The 16,551-nt window shown below is 44.8% G+C and overlaps 1 protein-coding gene across 1 annotated transcript in view; it reads left to right on the forward strand.

The window, feature by feature from the left end:
- mms19 (MMS19 homolog, cytosolic iron-sulfur assembly component) overlaps positions 1-16,551 on the forward strand; it is a 94,760-nt gene that overhangs the window by 25,460 nt on the left and 52,749 nt on the right. Inside the window, exons 4-12 of the mRNA XM_072479657.1 lie at positions 1,696-1,781; positions 3,098-3,172; positions 3,992-4,061; positions 7,086-7,214; positions 9,219-9,280; positions 10,585-10,671; positions 12,085-12,159; positions 14,918-14,995; positions 16,377-16,515. Coding sequence (XP_072335758.1) covers positions 1,696-1,781; positions 3,098-3,172; positions 3,992-4,061; positions 7,086-7,214; positions 9,219-9,280; positions 10,585-10,671; positions 12,085-12,159; positions 14,918-14,995; positions 16,377-16,515 — 801 coding nt within the window. The remainder of the gene's footprint in view (positions 1-1,695; positions 1,782-3,097; positions 3,173-3,991; positions 4,062-7,085; positions 7,215-9,218; positions 9,281-10,584; positions 10,672-12,084; positions 12,160-14,917; positions 14,996-16,376; positions 16,516-16,551) is intronic.

Below are 16,551 nucleotides of genomic sequence, written 5' to 3' on the forward strand. Positions count from 1 at the left end.
CCGGGTTCAATTCCAACCTTCAATGACTCTCTGTATGGAGTCTGCACGTTCTCCCCGTGTCTGTGGGTTTTCTCCCACAGTCCAAAAATGTGCAGGTTTGGTGGATTGGCCATGATCAAAAAAATTGCCCCTTACTGTCCAAGGATGAGTAGGGGGGTGGTGGAGTGGGTGCTCTTTCAGAGGGTAGGTGCAGGCCTGATGGGCCGAATGGCCTCCTGCACTGTAGGGATTCTATGCAGTGTGGGAGCAGCCATTTCATGAACAGTGCTTTGCATCATCCGAAGGATTGGAACCCACCAACAATTCATCTCTCCCTCGGACCTGGACACTAAACTGGATTGTCTGTTTCGAGTCATGCCTTGAAGTTTCATGTTCAGCTTTCCCAGCTGAACAAACTTGCAGTTATACAGAAAAAATGAAGATAATGGGTTTTAGAAGTTATGTCATGGCTGCACGCTAGCATAGTGGTTAGCACAGTTGTTTCACAGTTCCAGAGTCCCAGGTTCGATTACCGGCTTGGGTCACTGTCTGTGCGGAGTCTGCACGTTCTCCCCGTGTCTGCGTGAGATTCCTCCGGATGCTCCGGTTTCCTCCCATAAGTCCAAAGATGAAAAAATGAAAATCGCTTATTGTCACAAGTAGGCTTCAATGAAGTTACTGTGAAAAGCCCCTAGTCGCCAAATTCCGGCGCCTGTTCGAGGAGGCTGGTACGGGAATTGAACCATGCTGCTGGCCTGCCTTGGTCTCCTTTAAAAACCAGCTATTTAGCCCAGTGTGCTAAACCAGCCCCTGCAGATGTGCAGGTTAGGTGGATTGGCAACGCTAAAATTGCCCTTCGTGTCCAAAAAGGTTAGTTTAGGTGAGGTTACTGAGTTACGGGGATAGATTTGAGGTGTGGGCTTAAGTAGGGTGCTCTTTCCAAGGACCGGTGCAAACTCGATGGGCCGAATGGTCTCCTTCTGCACTGTAAACTATGATTTACCTGAGGTTTGGGAGTTTGTTTTGATAATTATCAGTCATTGTCTGTGAAAACTGATCAGATTGTTGTAAAATGGCAAGCTTGTTCAGTAATGTGCAACCTTTCCCGTGCTTACATGTGACCATGTTTCTCATGCTATGTGGTTGAGCCCCAATCACCTTTCAACTGCAAGCCACTCCAGTGTACCACCTTGGACAGCCAGAGATGGGTCCTGCTGGTGTTGTCTACACCCCAAGAGCAAATTATTGTAACTTTAAGCTCATGTTTATGTACTTCCGTGGCTCGAGTGGGGAGCATTCTCACCTCCGAGTCACATGGTTCTGGCTTCAAGTCCCACTCCATAGCCTGAACACAAAACTCCGGCACAGTATTGAGGGAGTGCTGCACTGTCGGAGATGTCCTCTTTCAGGTGAGGAATTAAACTGAGGCTGACCTACCAGCTCAGCTGGACATAAAAGATCCCTGGCACTATTTGAAACAGGAGTTGGGGTGTTCGCCCTGATGCCCTGGCCAATATTTCTTTCATAACCACCGTAATGAAAAAACAGATCGCATGGTCAGTATCATGACTTTTGTGAGAGCTTGCTTAGTGAAAAATTGGCCACATTATGGCAGCTAACATACTTCAGAAGTACTTCACTGACTGTGACGTGTTTGAAGACATCTGTTGGTTGCGGTGTGTGCAATATAAATGCAAATGTATTTATTTCTTTCAGTGGAGGTACTGGCTACCTTCTATATAGATCGATTGAAGGATCATCACCTTGTCATACCGCATGTACTGCAAGGGTTGAAAGCCCTGGTGAGGATTTTTACTGTTTATTTTCTTAAGGTGAAAATTGTCATTGTTGCAAGTTTGTTCTCACCGAATGTCAGTATTAAAATTCCCAGCTCAGGAGCAGCACAAGTTAGAAACACTTATTCTCTTGTCCTAACCTCAGAAAAGCCGCCTTTTCTGCAGCATCGAGACATGGTCAGTGACAAAGCGAGTGTGACTGACACTGATCAGAGAACAAAGAGGAGCGTATGTGTAAAATTAGGAGTGTCTAACGTTTTTGCGTGAGGGGCCACGTTTCAATTTTTCTCAGGTTTTTCAGGAAGATAAAGTTTGGCACGTTAAACAATTTTTTTAAATCTCAAAGCAATAAATTGGGCAATTAAAAACATGACGTGCACCCCTCCCCCGCACGCACCCCTCCTACTCTTATATCTTCTTGCCGTTTTAAATTCAGCTAGAAGAACCAAAACTTGCACGTTTGGATAACAGTTTTAAAAGTAAAGTTGCCAGGCCTTCTCAAACTTGCCCCGCGCCTGAGGTATGGTGACCGTCAGGTTAAATCACCACCAGTCAGCTCTTCCCCTTCAGGGGAAAGCAGCCTATGCTCATCTGGGACTATGGCGACTTTACTTTTAAAACTGGCATCTATATGTGCAAGTTTCTGTTCGTCTAGCTGAAGTTAATATGGCAAGAAGATACACGGTGATCAGAGAGAGTATAAATCAAAAATAGGCTTTATTGCTGCTGTACAAGACATTAGTCAGACCTCCTCTGTGTACAGTTTTGTTCACCTAGTTGCAGGGAGGACACCCTTCATTCCCGTAGTGTAATCTAGAACAAGGAGACTAATAATAATAATTAATAAAGCTTAGAATTCAAACTAAACCAACTAAAGCCAAATCCAAGAAGAAATATACAGAACATGCTCTAGGAGGCCACAGATGTCAAGTCAGTCAAACTCTTTGAAGAGAAGGGTAATTCGTTGGAAATAAGTGTACTGGGGGGGGGGTGGCGAAAGTGTGGAAATATTGGGATGAAGGAAATTTATCTATGATGGTACAAAATACGATGGATGTTGGAAGTCTGAAATGAAAATCAAGAACACGGAAAGCTGGTCAGGCAGCAGGTCTGGAGCGAGAAAAATAGTTAACTATCAGGGGCGATAATCTTTCATCAGAGTTCCTTAAGTTGAAGCCTAATCATTTTTAAAATGTCATTAATAGAATTTTCTGCTATTGGATGAGCAGTTAGAGAGTTGATAGCGGAGTCTTGTGTATTGCAGGCAGTCATCAATCCAATCTTTCTGCCTTCACTAGTTTTGTTGTATCTGTTGTCCGTAGAGCATGAGCTCCGTTCTGCCAGAAGGATTGGCTGTAGCAGTTCTGAAGGCATTGTTCCAGGAGGTACATGTCCAGGTGAGTGCCACACTTTAAACGTTCGGTAGCACAGTGGTTAGCACTGTTTCTTCGCCGCACCTGCAATCCGGGTTCAATTCCCAGCTTGGGCCACTGTCTGTGCGGAGTCTGCACATTCTCCCCGTGTCGGTGTGGGTTTCCTCCGGGTGCTCCAGTTTCCTCCCACAAGTCCCGAAAGACATGCTTTTTAGGTCAATTGGACATTCTGAATTCTCCCTCCGTGTATCCGAAAAGGTGCCGGAATGTGGCAACTAGGGGATTTTCACAGTAACTTCCTTGTGTTAATGTAAGCCTACTTGTGACAATAATAAAGATTATAGTTGTTATCATTTTGGGTTTTAAAAACTGCATTGGAGCTGTTGCTGGTGTGAAGTGGCGTTAGACCAACTGTTAATCTGTCTTTTCCCTTTTCGGAGACAGACTGACTTTGGCCACATCTGTCACTTTTTAATGACCCTAGGATTGTCCTGTGATGTAAGTTGTCAGCTACTGAGCTATTAAGCTGTTTAATGTGATGGGAAGGGGGAGATGGTGGCATAGTGGTATTGTCACGGGACTTGTAACCCAGAGACCTGGGGCACTGCTCCTGGGACCCTGGTTCGAATCTCACCATGACAGATGGTGAAATTTAAATTCACTGCCATCCTTAGCTGGCCTGGCAGTTAGTCCACAGCAATGTGGTTGACTCTTAAATGCCCTCTGAAATGACCTAGAAAGCCACTCAGTTTGTCTTCCATGGTTTGGCGTCAAAACTGTTTTTACTGATGTTGGACCTGTTGAGACTATTTGCTTTCTTAATGTGTCTTTTCCTTTCTTTAGTCCCTGTTGCAGACTGATAGGCATTCTGTGTACAGCATCATCACTAGCTTCATGGACACCAGGGAGCAAGGTATATTTTTGTTCTTTTTTATTCCCATTGCACCTCATTTCCACTTTAAACAGAGTTGCTGTCAGCACCGTGACATGTTGGATTTGAGTTAAGGGAGGCAATTCGGATAAATCTAACCATTGTCTCCCTGGCCCATCCCGAATCAGAGCAGCCAACTATTTGGTAAAGCTTATCAAGCTTTTTGTTTCCACATCTACCGTTGGAAAGCCATCAAGTAGGAAAAGCTATTCATTTAGATCAAAACTGATCTGCATCTCAAAACCTTTTACTCCATAACCCTTGATACTCGTACTGATTTTAAAAATCTATCGATCTATGAAAATGTAATTGACCCCCTTCGCATCCACCACCTTTTAAGGAGCAATTTTATATCACACACATACACACACACAAAGAACGTAACAGCACAGGAACAGGCCCATCGGCCCACCAAGTCTGTGCCGATCCTTGGAAAGAGCACCCTACTTAAGCCGACGCCTCCACCCTATTCCCCTAACCCAACCTAACCTTTTGGACATTAAGGGCAATTTATCATAGCCAGTCTAACTAACCTGCATATCTTTGGACTGTGGGAGGAAACCGGAGCACCCGGAGGAAACCCACGCAGACACGGGAAGAACACGCAAACTCCACACAGTCACCCGAGGCCGGAATTGAACCCGGGTCCCTGGAGCTGTGAGACAGTAGCGTTAGCCACTGCGCCACCGTGCCGCCCAAACAATCTGTGTTCCTCAATTCCCCGCCCGTTCATGTGTCTGTCAAGACACATCTTAAATGTTGCTATTGTGCCTGCCTCCACCACCTCCACTGGCACCCACCACCCTCTGCGTGAAAAACTTTCCCCTCACAACTTCCCTAAACTTTCCCCCTCTCACTTTGAACCTGTGCCCCATGCAATTGAGTCTTCCACACTGGGAGGAAAAGCTTCTGACTGTTCACCCTGTCAATACCTCGTAATTTTGTAGACCTCAATCAGGTCTCCCTTCAGCCTATGGCGGCAGGGTGATGCAGTGGTTAGCACTGCTGCCTCACGACACTGAGGTCCCGGGTTCGATCCTGGCCTCGGGTCACTGTCTGTGTGGAGCTTGCACATTCCCCTGTGTCTGCGTGGGTCTCACCCTCCACAACCCAAAGCTGTGCAGGGTAGGTGGATTGGCCACGCTAAATTGCCCTTAATTTATAAAAAAAAAAAGAAATTCTCCTCAGCCTCCACCTTTCCAATGAAAATGATCCGAGTTTATTCAACCTCCTCGTAGCTAACGCCCTCCAGACCTGGCAACATCCTGGTAAACTTCTTTGCGCTCTCTCCAAACCATCCACCCCCTTCTGGTAGTGCGGCGACCGGAACTGCATGCAATATTCCAAATGTACCCTAACTAAAGTTTTATACAACTGCATGTGAAAATCAGTCCGGTCGTTTGGAATCTCACACCAGATCAGCTAGGTGCAATTTCAATGATTCAGTGTCTTTAGTGGATGCTGGTTTGTGGTGGGATAGTTGGAAATAGAGGAATTGAAGCTCATTAAATACATCTTCTTGTTTGATTTTGGATTAAGGCACACCAAAATTGAAACCATGTGCAAGAGGAAATTCCTGACTTTCTGAGAATACGGAGTCAGAGAGAATTGTTATGTGGTTAGTGGCATCATTAATTATGTTGCCAAACCACTTACATTTACAATGCGGATGTGTTTCAAATGGATACCATTTATGGTTCTGTTATCTATTGAAGCAACATAGTGGCGTAAACAGATCAAATCAGAGGCTGGTTTAGCACAGTGGGCTAAACAGCTGGCTTGTAATGCAGAACAAGGCCAGCAGCACGGGTTCAATTCCCGTACCGGCCTCCCCGAACAGGCGCCGGAATGTGGCGACTAGAGGCTTTTCACAGTAACTTCACTGAAACCTACTTGTGACAATAAGTGGTTATTATTATTATCATAACGAAAAAATGAAAGAAATTTACGCATCTCAGACCAAGCACATTGTCGTACACGACCTTGAAACCAACTGGACATAAACATCAGTGAACCTGGCTTCACTGTCTCAGTTGAAAGTATGCTTTAAAAAATGCTTGCTAGTCTTGTGTAAAAGTGACAAGTTGCTGTGCAATATATATGACAGGGTTGCTCCTCACGGGTCGTTGTATAGACTGCTCTAGACACACGAGAGGCTTCCTATCTTGTCTATGGCTCTGCACAACATGAATTGGCCAAATGGTTGGGCGAATTATTACAACCAGACTTTTTTATAAATAACTTTAGATTACCCAATTATTTTCTTTCCATTTAAGGGGCAATTTAGCATGGCCAATCCACCTAACTTGCACATCTTTGGGTTGTGGGGGTGAAACCCACGCAAACACAGGGAGAATGTGCAAGTTACAACCAGTCTTGAGCAAGTGTTGGCTATTTCACTGATAACAGTATCACAGCCCAGCTTGATGCTGTCCTCCTGCGGCATAGAAGCTTATGCTTTATAGTAGGGGCCACTAGATGGCTATTTGCAGTGGAATCTCTGCTCATGAGTCCAATCATATTGCCCTAATTTCTATCGAGGTGGGCAAACTCAGCACAGGTTAAGAAACGGCATGTTCTGTATGGCAGTGTCTTTATCTTGTTTACTAATGTCTTCTAGGGAAGGGCCTGTTAATAACTCCAGACCCACAGATTTATACGTGTTTTTCATGACCTCGGGACATCCTAAAATGCTTTATAACTAATGAAATACAGTACTGTTGAAGTGCAGTCACTGTTGTACATGAGCAAACGCAGTTGCACAGCTCAGCAGTGTGGTAATATGCTTCAGTGATGAGAGATGGATAAAGAGCCACGCTATACTGTCCTGTCAACGTTCCTCAGTCTTGACCTTGAGTGCTTCCTCCTGAACCAGTGAGACACACTTTATTTTCCTGTATCCACCGATTGTGTCGCCTTGGAGTGAGATATTGAGCTGTGAACTGTACATGTCAGGTCTTGTGGAAGTTAGCACAATGTAAAGTTGTTTCATCCTTCTGTGCTTAGAGCTGAAGAGTCTGACAGCGGACTTCACGTTTGGTTTTATTCAAGCAATGGATGGAGAGAAGGACCCTCGGAATTTATTAATATCTTTTCAGATCTCCAGGGACATTATAATCAACAATTATGAGCTCGGTATGTATTTTTCTGCATGAGTCAGCAGTTTGCATCACAAGGCACTGCTAGATTAAAAGAGCCAAATGAACAAATACATATTGTGTTGAATCCATTTCACGTGTGATACTCGTAATTAAATCACCTGATATCTTTATCACTGCTAACGCCACATGAACTTCACCCTGCTCGTAAATGTGCTCTCTTCAGGTGCGAAACAGCGCAACAGTGTTAGACAGGGCAGTAGGTTATATTGGTTCTATTTTCAACTTTTAATTGGGTGTAGTATGTACAAAACCTTTATACATCTACCATTCTCTCGCACTGGAAGCCTGCTGACAGCTTTGTCAGCACATTCATTTATTTTTAGTGTTAGAGTGAGCTCAATTTCCGACAGCTCATCAAAGTTGCTGTGTGGAAGCTCAGATTATTTTTCTGCGAGGCTATGATCCAGAAAGAGCTACCTTTCTTGGCTTCCTCCCTCTTACACCAATACCACTCCAAGCCATTAGAGGGCCATTAACCTTTGACTCTTTCTTGATGCTTGAATTAGTGAGCAGCCTCTCCAGTGTCCCACTGAACCATACAGACAGGAGTTTGCAACACCTATCCCAATCTGAAAAGGGTGCTGCAATTGTCCACGTCCCAGATCCTGGAATGTGGAAAAAGTACCAACCAGGGTTCCTGCTTTTGATCATTATTCAGAAATGCCCTCTGTTTTAAAATATGCTTGTGTGGACATGGGGTGGAAACACGATCAGGCTCTTCTTGCTGTTTCCTTGGTTGTTAAACAAATTGCTGACGTTCATCACCTAGGCTTAATTAGGAGGAATGGCTAAATAAAATAAGGGACGATCAGGCATTTACCTTCCACTTAGGACACCCAAAAGCTTTCCACATCTATTGAATACTTATGAAGTACAGTCACGCTTTAATATATGGAATGTGGCTGGCAAGTCCTACAATGTGATAGTGATTATGATCAATCTTTTATCATGATTTTGCTTCATAGATCAATATTCCAGAACACTCCTTGCTCATCTTCAAGTGGTTCCTTTTTTTTTAAATTTCAAGTATCCAATTCTTTATTTTTTCCACTTGAACAATTTAACGTGGCCAATCCACCTAGCCTGCACATCTTTGCGTTGTGGGGATGAGATCCACGCAGACACTGGGAGAATGTGCAAACTCCACACGGACAGTGACCCGGGGCCAGGATCAAACCTGGGTCCTCGGTGCCGTGCGGCAGCAGTGCTCACTGCTGCGCCACCAAGCCGCCCACTGAGTAGTTCCTGAGGATCTTTGAGACCCACCTGTTCAACTTGGTTCAACACCTCCACCTCCTGCAGTATAGTTGGTATTACATTGGCGTGTTACTTGAGATTAAAGTACTCAAGTTTATTTTTTATAATCTTGATTGTCACACGTAGGCTTGCATTAACACTGCAATGAAGTTACTCTGAAAAGCCCCTAGTCGCCACATTCCGGCACCTGTTCGGGTACAGAGAGGGAGAATTCAGAATGTTCAAATTACCTAACCACGTCTTTCGGGACTTGTGGGAGGAAACCGGAGCACTCTGTGGAAACCCATGCAGACATTGGGAGAACGTGCAGTCTCTGCACAGACAGTGACACAAGCCGGAAATCGTACCTGGGACCCTGGCGCTGTGAAGCAACAGTGCTAACCATTGTGCTACCGTGCTGCCCTATAGATCTTCAACCCACATCCTTCTGACTCAGTGGTGAGCGTGCTGTCCACTGAGCCAACGCTTACAGCTTGATTAGTCAACACAGGGCTCTTTGTGCACATGGAACCACGCCCCAGCATTAAGTCAGCACCCTGAACAGGCGAAGAAAGTGAAGTTGGAATTCATTTCTTCTTTACCAAAGAACCCAGTTTGGTTTATAAACATAACCTTCTTGGTTTATATTCATTTCAGATATTAAAAATTGCATTTTATTTTGGGGCTATCCATTTTACAATGTCTTTTACTTAGCTATTGATATCTGTCTTTCTGTTTTCAGGCAGTTTTGTGGAGGAACTCTTTGAGGTCACTTCATGTTACTTCCCCATTGATTTTACACCAGTAAGTTGATGTTGATGCGTAAGTGGGAGGTGGTGACGTCATGGCATTGTCACTAGACTAGTAATCCAGGGACCCAAAACAATGCAGTGGGGACCTGGGTTCAAATCACGGCAGATGGTGTAATTTGAATTCAATAAAATATCTGGAATCGAAACTCTAATGATGACCATGGAACCGTTGTCGATTGTTGTAAAAACCCATCTAGCTCACTAATGTTCTTTCGGGAAGGAAATCTGCCAACTCTTACCTGATCTGACCTTCCTTTCAATCTAGACCCACAGCACTGTGGTTAACCCTTATCTGCCCTCTGAAATTGCCCAACAAGTTCAAAGGCAATTAGATGGGCAACAAATGTTGGCCTTGCCAGCAACACCGGCAGAATTTTTTTTTTTTTAAAGTAGAATTTGCGGGGTCAGCAGATTATAGCACTTCATTTTGATCAAGGTGATGAAGCCTGTAGCAAGGATATGAACATGCATTCAAATATACAAAATTGTAGCAGGAGTAGGCCACTCGGCCCCTCGAGTCTGCTCCGCCATTCAATAAGAGCGTGGCTGATCTGATTGGAATGTCAATCCTGCCTACCCCCAATAACCTTTCACCCCTTGTTAATCAAGAATCTATCTCGCTCTGCCTTAAAAATATTCAAGGATTCTGCCTTTTGAGGAAGGGTTCCAGAGACCCATGATTCTCCGAGATACAAATTCTCCTCCTCTCTGTCTTAAATGGACAACCCCTTATTTGATTTCTGTCGGCATACACCACTGGAAATAACTGTCAGTATTTGCGATTTAGCCTTTCCATATCAGTGGGCATGATCCAGTGCAAGCTCTAACCACGAGATGGATCTGAGGGTGGGTTTTTAATATTTGCCTCCCAATTCCGTTAACACACTGTGTACATGTGGGAAGGGAAGACTGTTAATTTTTGGAAGAGGCGAGGACCAATGAGTTTGTATTTCGGGGCCATGGAAAAATGAATTGAGGGAGGAGCCTTGGAGGTTAGTCCAGATTTCAACACCGTGGGGTTACAGAGAGCGAACGACTTTTAAATTACTTCTGAAATTTAGAGGGAGGAGCCTGAGTTGTATAAAATGGAAGAAATTGTAATGGCAGAGAGAGATGGGGAAAATTAATGCTTTGCTGAAGCGGGATGATCCCTTTCCCACTAGAACCTCTGAATTCTTGTGGAAGTAAACCAACTAGAGGAAGGGAATAACGTGGCTGAAATCCATCTCGGGGGAATGAATGGGGTGTGCTGAGTGCATATTATTGTCAGAATCTGACCTTGCTCTCTTCTTGCAGCCTCCAAATGACCCACATGGAATATCTCAGGAGGAGTTGGTGCTGAGTCTACGATCTGTTCTTACTGCCACACCCCGATTTGCAGAGGTAGTATTAGTAACTGAGTCTGTTGGACACTGCAGTGCCTCACTAAGATGTGGCAAAGGCACCAATACAACCATCATGTAGGCTGTTCAATCCAGGCTTTCCGTGACTTCTTAAGATCATATAGCATAGAAATTAGGCCTTTTGGCCCAGTGTATCTGTGCCAGCTCTTGGAAAGAGAGGTCCAATTGATCTCTCTCACCTTGCTCTTTCTCTATACCTTGCAATTTTTTGCTCCTTCAAGTATTTTGCCTAATTTTGCCTCTGGCTCTTTTGTTAGCCACCTTGGGTCCTTCAGCCAGTGGCAATATTCTCTTTACGTACTTTGTTCAAGATTATAATTACATCCCACTTAACCGTCTCGTATTTTGTGTCCTTTGTTAGAAGTTCTGTATGAACTTCTTGATGCGGACAGGTCAGCTGACACGGATGGACTTTAGTGGTCAATAAAGCTTGCCGACACTTGCTGTTAAAACATATCCATGAAGCATGGCCACTTTTAAATGCTGGAGGTTACCTATAAGACTGTACACCTTCGAGGTGATGCTTCCAGTAGGAAGGGAGAAAGTAGGCCCAGAAAATCTGATTCGTACAGCGTCCTTTCTTATAATATAATTCATGTCAAGTAGTATTTACAGCACAGAAATGGGACATTCGGCCCAACAAGTTCCTCTCCGTATGATGATGTCCAGTTCATCGGGGGTGGGCAAAAACTTGGATCATAAGTGGGCAGGTGCCCAGGTAGGGAGTGAGCCAAGGCCTGGAGGCTAAAGACTGGTTCATATGGCTCTGATGTTGAGCAGACATCATGGGCTGAAATGGCTTGCTCCCGAGCTTTAGATTTGAGGTTACTTGCCTGGGGCTACTTTCGTAATGACACCCCTCTCTGCAGTATGCAGGGACAGACATTCCCGTTCTGTAAGTCTCCCTTCCACATTGAGGGCTTACCCACTGTGCAATGTGATCACTGTGGAAGTGCTATCTGTGGTAAAACAAATGTGCTTTTGCCTGTGGCATTCCTCTGATGCATCTTTCAACTTGTTTATAGAGATCAATCAATGCGTTAAGACAGTATGAACAAATGTAATCTATTCGTTAGCAATACTGTTGCACAGAATTTCAACCAGCAAGTTCCTGTAAGTTCCTGTGAGGCTGCAGCATGTTCTATCTGTTCCCCCACCTGGTCTGAGACAAATATTTGAACATGCCTCATCCTGTTGACAACAGTTGTAGAAATCTTAAGGAAACAGGCCCTTTTTCCTGTGTGACCTTGGACATTGCGTGTTGGCAGGATGCTACATGGTGGTGAAAGGGAGGGCTGATGGCAGCCAGGTCAAGTTGTATTGTCTGAATTTAGTGTTGCATGTTTTCACACAGTTTCTCTTAATTTGGTGCGGTTGCTTCTTGTGCTCTTAGTTCCTGTTGCCACTGCTGATTGAGAAGCTGGATTCAGATGTTCAAAGTGCCAAAGTGGACTCCCTTCAGACTCTGGTAAGTGAGCAGTTCCAGTTATTGACATGTCGCCGGTGGATCTTATGTGGCATTGTTCACCCAATCCTCTGGGTCTGGGCTATGATACTTAGTTACTAATCTGGCTAAAACTTCGCCTTTCAGACCGCTGCTCTAAATAGGCAAATCCAGTTCATTGCAGCTACATGTATGGGTAATGGTGGTTGGATTGGTGAAGACCAAACATTCTGTTAAAACTTGCAGCCGTGTAGTTTGACAAAACCATTTAAATTTTGTGCAGGTGCTGACATGACCTTGCCTCTGAACTCTGCTCGCTCTTGTAGCATGGCAGCAAGAGAAAAGGCTCAATATGTGGCCCCAAGCAAGGTGGGCCATAGGTGGAGAGCCGGGTGGAGAGGTAGAGCTGAAAGGGAGGTAGGCCCCAAATAGCGTCTGTGTAAAGTGCTGTCCTCGAATCAATAGGTTCCGAGCATCCAACGGAGAAGCTGGTGCTGCTATCATTCTAATGTGAAGCATTCATTAGAAAATGAAAAGGCGGCAAGAAAAGTGAATCTACTGTAAATATGGAATAAAAATGTTCAGAATACAGAGAAAACATGTCAGCATCTAAGAGGAGGAGGAGGTAGGTTCTGGCTAAGGATCTCCATCTGCAAGATTAAGTTGTCTCCTTCCATCTCCAAACTCCCAAAGATTTGTGCAGCCTGCCCAAGATTAGGACAGTGCTTATTGATTCTATGTTTTTAGTGTTGTTCCTACTTATTAATTTTAGTTCCAATCTTCCCCTATTTATGTTTTCTCTTATCAATCTACGAATGCTTTGACTCCCATTTGTGCCCTAGGCCCAACCACCTTCAGCTGCTTCATCAGTGATCATCCCTCCATCCGAAGTGGGGATGTTTGCATGGTGTTGAGTACGATTAGATACTGCTCAGATACTGAAATGGTCCATGCCGTAAGACGTGATCAAGGTTCAGGCTTGGGTTGATATGCAGCAAATAACATTCACACCACACAAGTGTCAGGCAATGAGACAACACCGACATCAGACCCATTTGAGTACTGCCCTCTGTAATTGTTTCTCCGGCACCCAAATGTATATCTACCTCCCCAGTCTCTCTCTCTCCCCCCTCCTCCCCTCATCCTCATCCTCCACCATAACTTCTTGACTCCCCAAAGACTGTCCACCATCTACAAGGCACAAGTCAGGAATGTGGGCACTTGTCTGGATGATCGCAACTTCAACAACACTCCAGGAGCTTGACACCAGAACAAAGCAGCCTATTTAATCATTAATCCATCCACCACCGTATACATTCACTCCTTACACTGCCAGCGCACAGTGGCAGCAGTGCATACCATCTTCAAGATGCAGTGTCGCAACTCGCTAAGCCTCCTTCAACTGCACGTTCCAAACTCTCAACCTCTACCACCTAGAAGGACAAGGGCAACAGGTGCATGTGAATACCAAGACCAGCAAATTCCCCTGCAAGTCGCACACAATCCGGACTTGAAAATATATCGACCGTTCCTTCACTGCCAGTGGGTAAAAATCCTCAAACTCTCCCTAGCAGCACTGTGGGAGTACCGACACCACACGGACTGCAGCGGGTCAAGAGGTCGGCTCACCACTATCTTCTCAAGGGCAATAAGGGATGGGTAACAAATGCTGACCTTGCCAGCAATGCTCACATCATATGATTTTTTTTAAAATGATAATGATGGATGGATGAGGATGGGGCTTTGCTGGAGATGGTGGTGTTTTGCTGCCCTCAGCCATGTTGTCAAGGAGGAGCTGCTAAGTAGATTCTAAGCTCCCCACATGGTGAAATGGTGGTAGACCATGCATGGGCTATGTCATGATATGCAGATAATGATATCCAGACAGGCAGTTAATGAAGACAGAGAACAGGACATGACCAATGAGCAGGCAGGACACCCAGGGGTGGCATCTCACTATAAAAGGCACGAGGCACTCACGCTCCACCTCTTTCCACTGATGAACATCTACAGATTGAGTCAGGGTGTATGCACAGTATCACACCTCCAGCAGGTGGCTAAGTGCTAGTCTGGTTCAGTCAGACAGAGTAACCACCACACTTAGGTTAGCAGAGGGTCGAACTCATAGAGAACTGTGCTACTGGTTCAATAAATCAGATTGAACTAACTTCAAGGTCTGGAGTATCTTTTGGTCAAAGCTGCATCCAGTTGTAGCCTGTGTTATCCCAGAGTACATAACACAACAGGCTACTGTCGTGTATTTCATAATTACGAGGTCAGAGCGCCATTGGCAGATGGCTGGGTACAGTATAAGTAGCTCTTGTTGCAAAGAGGAATGTGTCTCTAGGAATGGAATGCAAGAGTTTTTCTTTGGAAAATGGAGACAAAGGTACTTCATCACGAGTCATTGTATAGTACTTGCCATTGCTGTATCATTCATTGTACCCTGGCGCCGTGACTGCAGTGTGTGCTATCTCCAGGATCCACTGCAGCATTTTGCAAAGGCTTCTTTAACAACGCCTCTCAACTCATGACCTCTACCACCGAGAAGGACTGGGCGGGGGGGAAGAAGGAACAGCTGATATATATATTTCAGTCAAGCTGGAAAGATAGTTGGAAGTGATGGTGTCAAAATCCTGAAAATAACAGCACTACATGGACTGTAACGGTTCAAGAAAGGTGACTCACCTGATGACTTAAGTGCCAATATATGTGGTGCTGCCTGTGACGTCTCAAGAGTCAACAAAAGAAAATAACTCGCTGTTTTCTTTGTCCCTCCCAGGCAGCGTGCTGCAGAGAGTACAGAAAGAAGGAGTTGAAAGAATTCCTACCGGCTCTTTGGCATTCTATACGCAGAGAGGTAAGCACGGGAATGGACTGTACCTCATCTATTTGCTGCCTCTGTTGGTTGTGCTATTGCTTCTTCGAGGCTTGGGTTCGAAATCCAGTACAGAGGATTAAGCACAATATCCCAGAGGCTGGCACCTTCCAGCATTGCAGTGAAAAAGAGTGCTACACTTTGGCAGAGCTCGTCAAACTTGTAAAGGGATTTGATAGCTTGGATGTCGATGAGATATTTTCACTTGAGGAGGAGACCAGAGCTAGAATAAATTCAAAAAGGAATTTTGGAGAAAGTGGTTGGAATATGTACCTCCATATGAGACGTAGTTGAGGCAGATAGCATAGATGCATAAGGAAAAACTAAATGAACATGAGGGGAAAAGGGTAGTAGGAGGTTCATGTAGAGTATGAACACTGGCATGAACCAGTTGGACTGAATGGCCTGTTTGGAGAATCGTAGAATCAGTACAGCCCAGAAGAAGGCCATTCAGCCCATCCTTGTTGTACTGGCTCTCCTACAGAGCAATTTATGTACTGTCATTCCCCATTCTCTCCCCCACATCCCTGCACATTCCCCCTAGAAAATGTAGAAAAAAATTACAGTACAGAAGTAGACCACTCTGCCCATTGTGTCTGCGCCGGCTGGAAAACATGCCCCTCAGGCAAATCCCATTTTCCAGCACCTGGTCCATAGCCCTGGAGATCATAGGACGTAATAGGAACATTCAGCCCATTGAACCTGCTCCGCCATTCAATACGATCATGGCTGATTGAACACTTCGATGCCTTTTACACACTAGCCCCAAAATCTTTACATTATTGTTAATCAGAAATCTATCGATCTCTACCTTAAACATAATGAGTGAGCTTCCACAGCCCTCTGATGTAGAGAATTCCAAAGATTCACAACCTGTGTAAAGAAATTTCGCATCACCTCAGTCCTAAGTGGCATCCCTCTTATTTTGAAACTGCGCCCCTGGTTCTAGATTCTCCAACCAAGGGAAACGTCTTACCTGCATCTACCCTGTCTATTCCCATAAGTATTTTGTACGTTTCAATGAGATCGGCGGTCATTCTTCAAAACTCTATAGAGAATACAGGCCCAATTCACCCAATCTCTCATCATAAGACAGTGCTGCTATCCATGGAACAGGTTTGGTGAATCCGGATTTCTGCCCATTATTGCGACAGTCCCAAGCCTCTCTTCTGTGTGAGATGGTTGGGACACTTTCACTGTGAGTGTAGTTGGCTCAAACCCCTGAGGGATTTTTAACATGACCTCAAGATCAGGAATGTTATAAAGCCAGATTAATTGTTAGTGCGTCATATGCCATGTTTCATTTGTGGTGCAGTGGACATTGTACATGTAGGTTTGAAGAAAGTTCCTTAAATATTTCCAGGTCTTTCAGACAGCAAGTGAAAAGATTGAGACTGAATGTCTTGCTGCTCTCCAAGGACTATCGACTAGCCTGTCCAAGTCGGTCATCGATTCAGATGCAGAGGATAGCTTGGATACGTTCCTTGACAATGTTCTGCAAGGTATGCATGAGATCCTGCTTTTTGTCCAGTGGAATC

Source organism: Scyliorhinus torazame, chromosome 16 (genome assembly GCF_047496885.1).
Source record: "Scyliorhinus torazame isolate Kashiwa2021f chromosome 16, sScyTor2.1, whole genome shotgun sequence".
Lineage (NCBI taxonomy): Eukaryota > Metazoa > Chordata > Chondrichthyes > Carcharhiniformes > Scyliorhinidae > Scyliorhinus > Scyliorhinus torazame.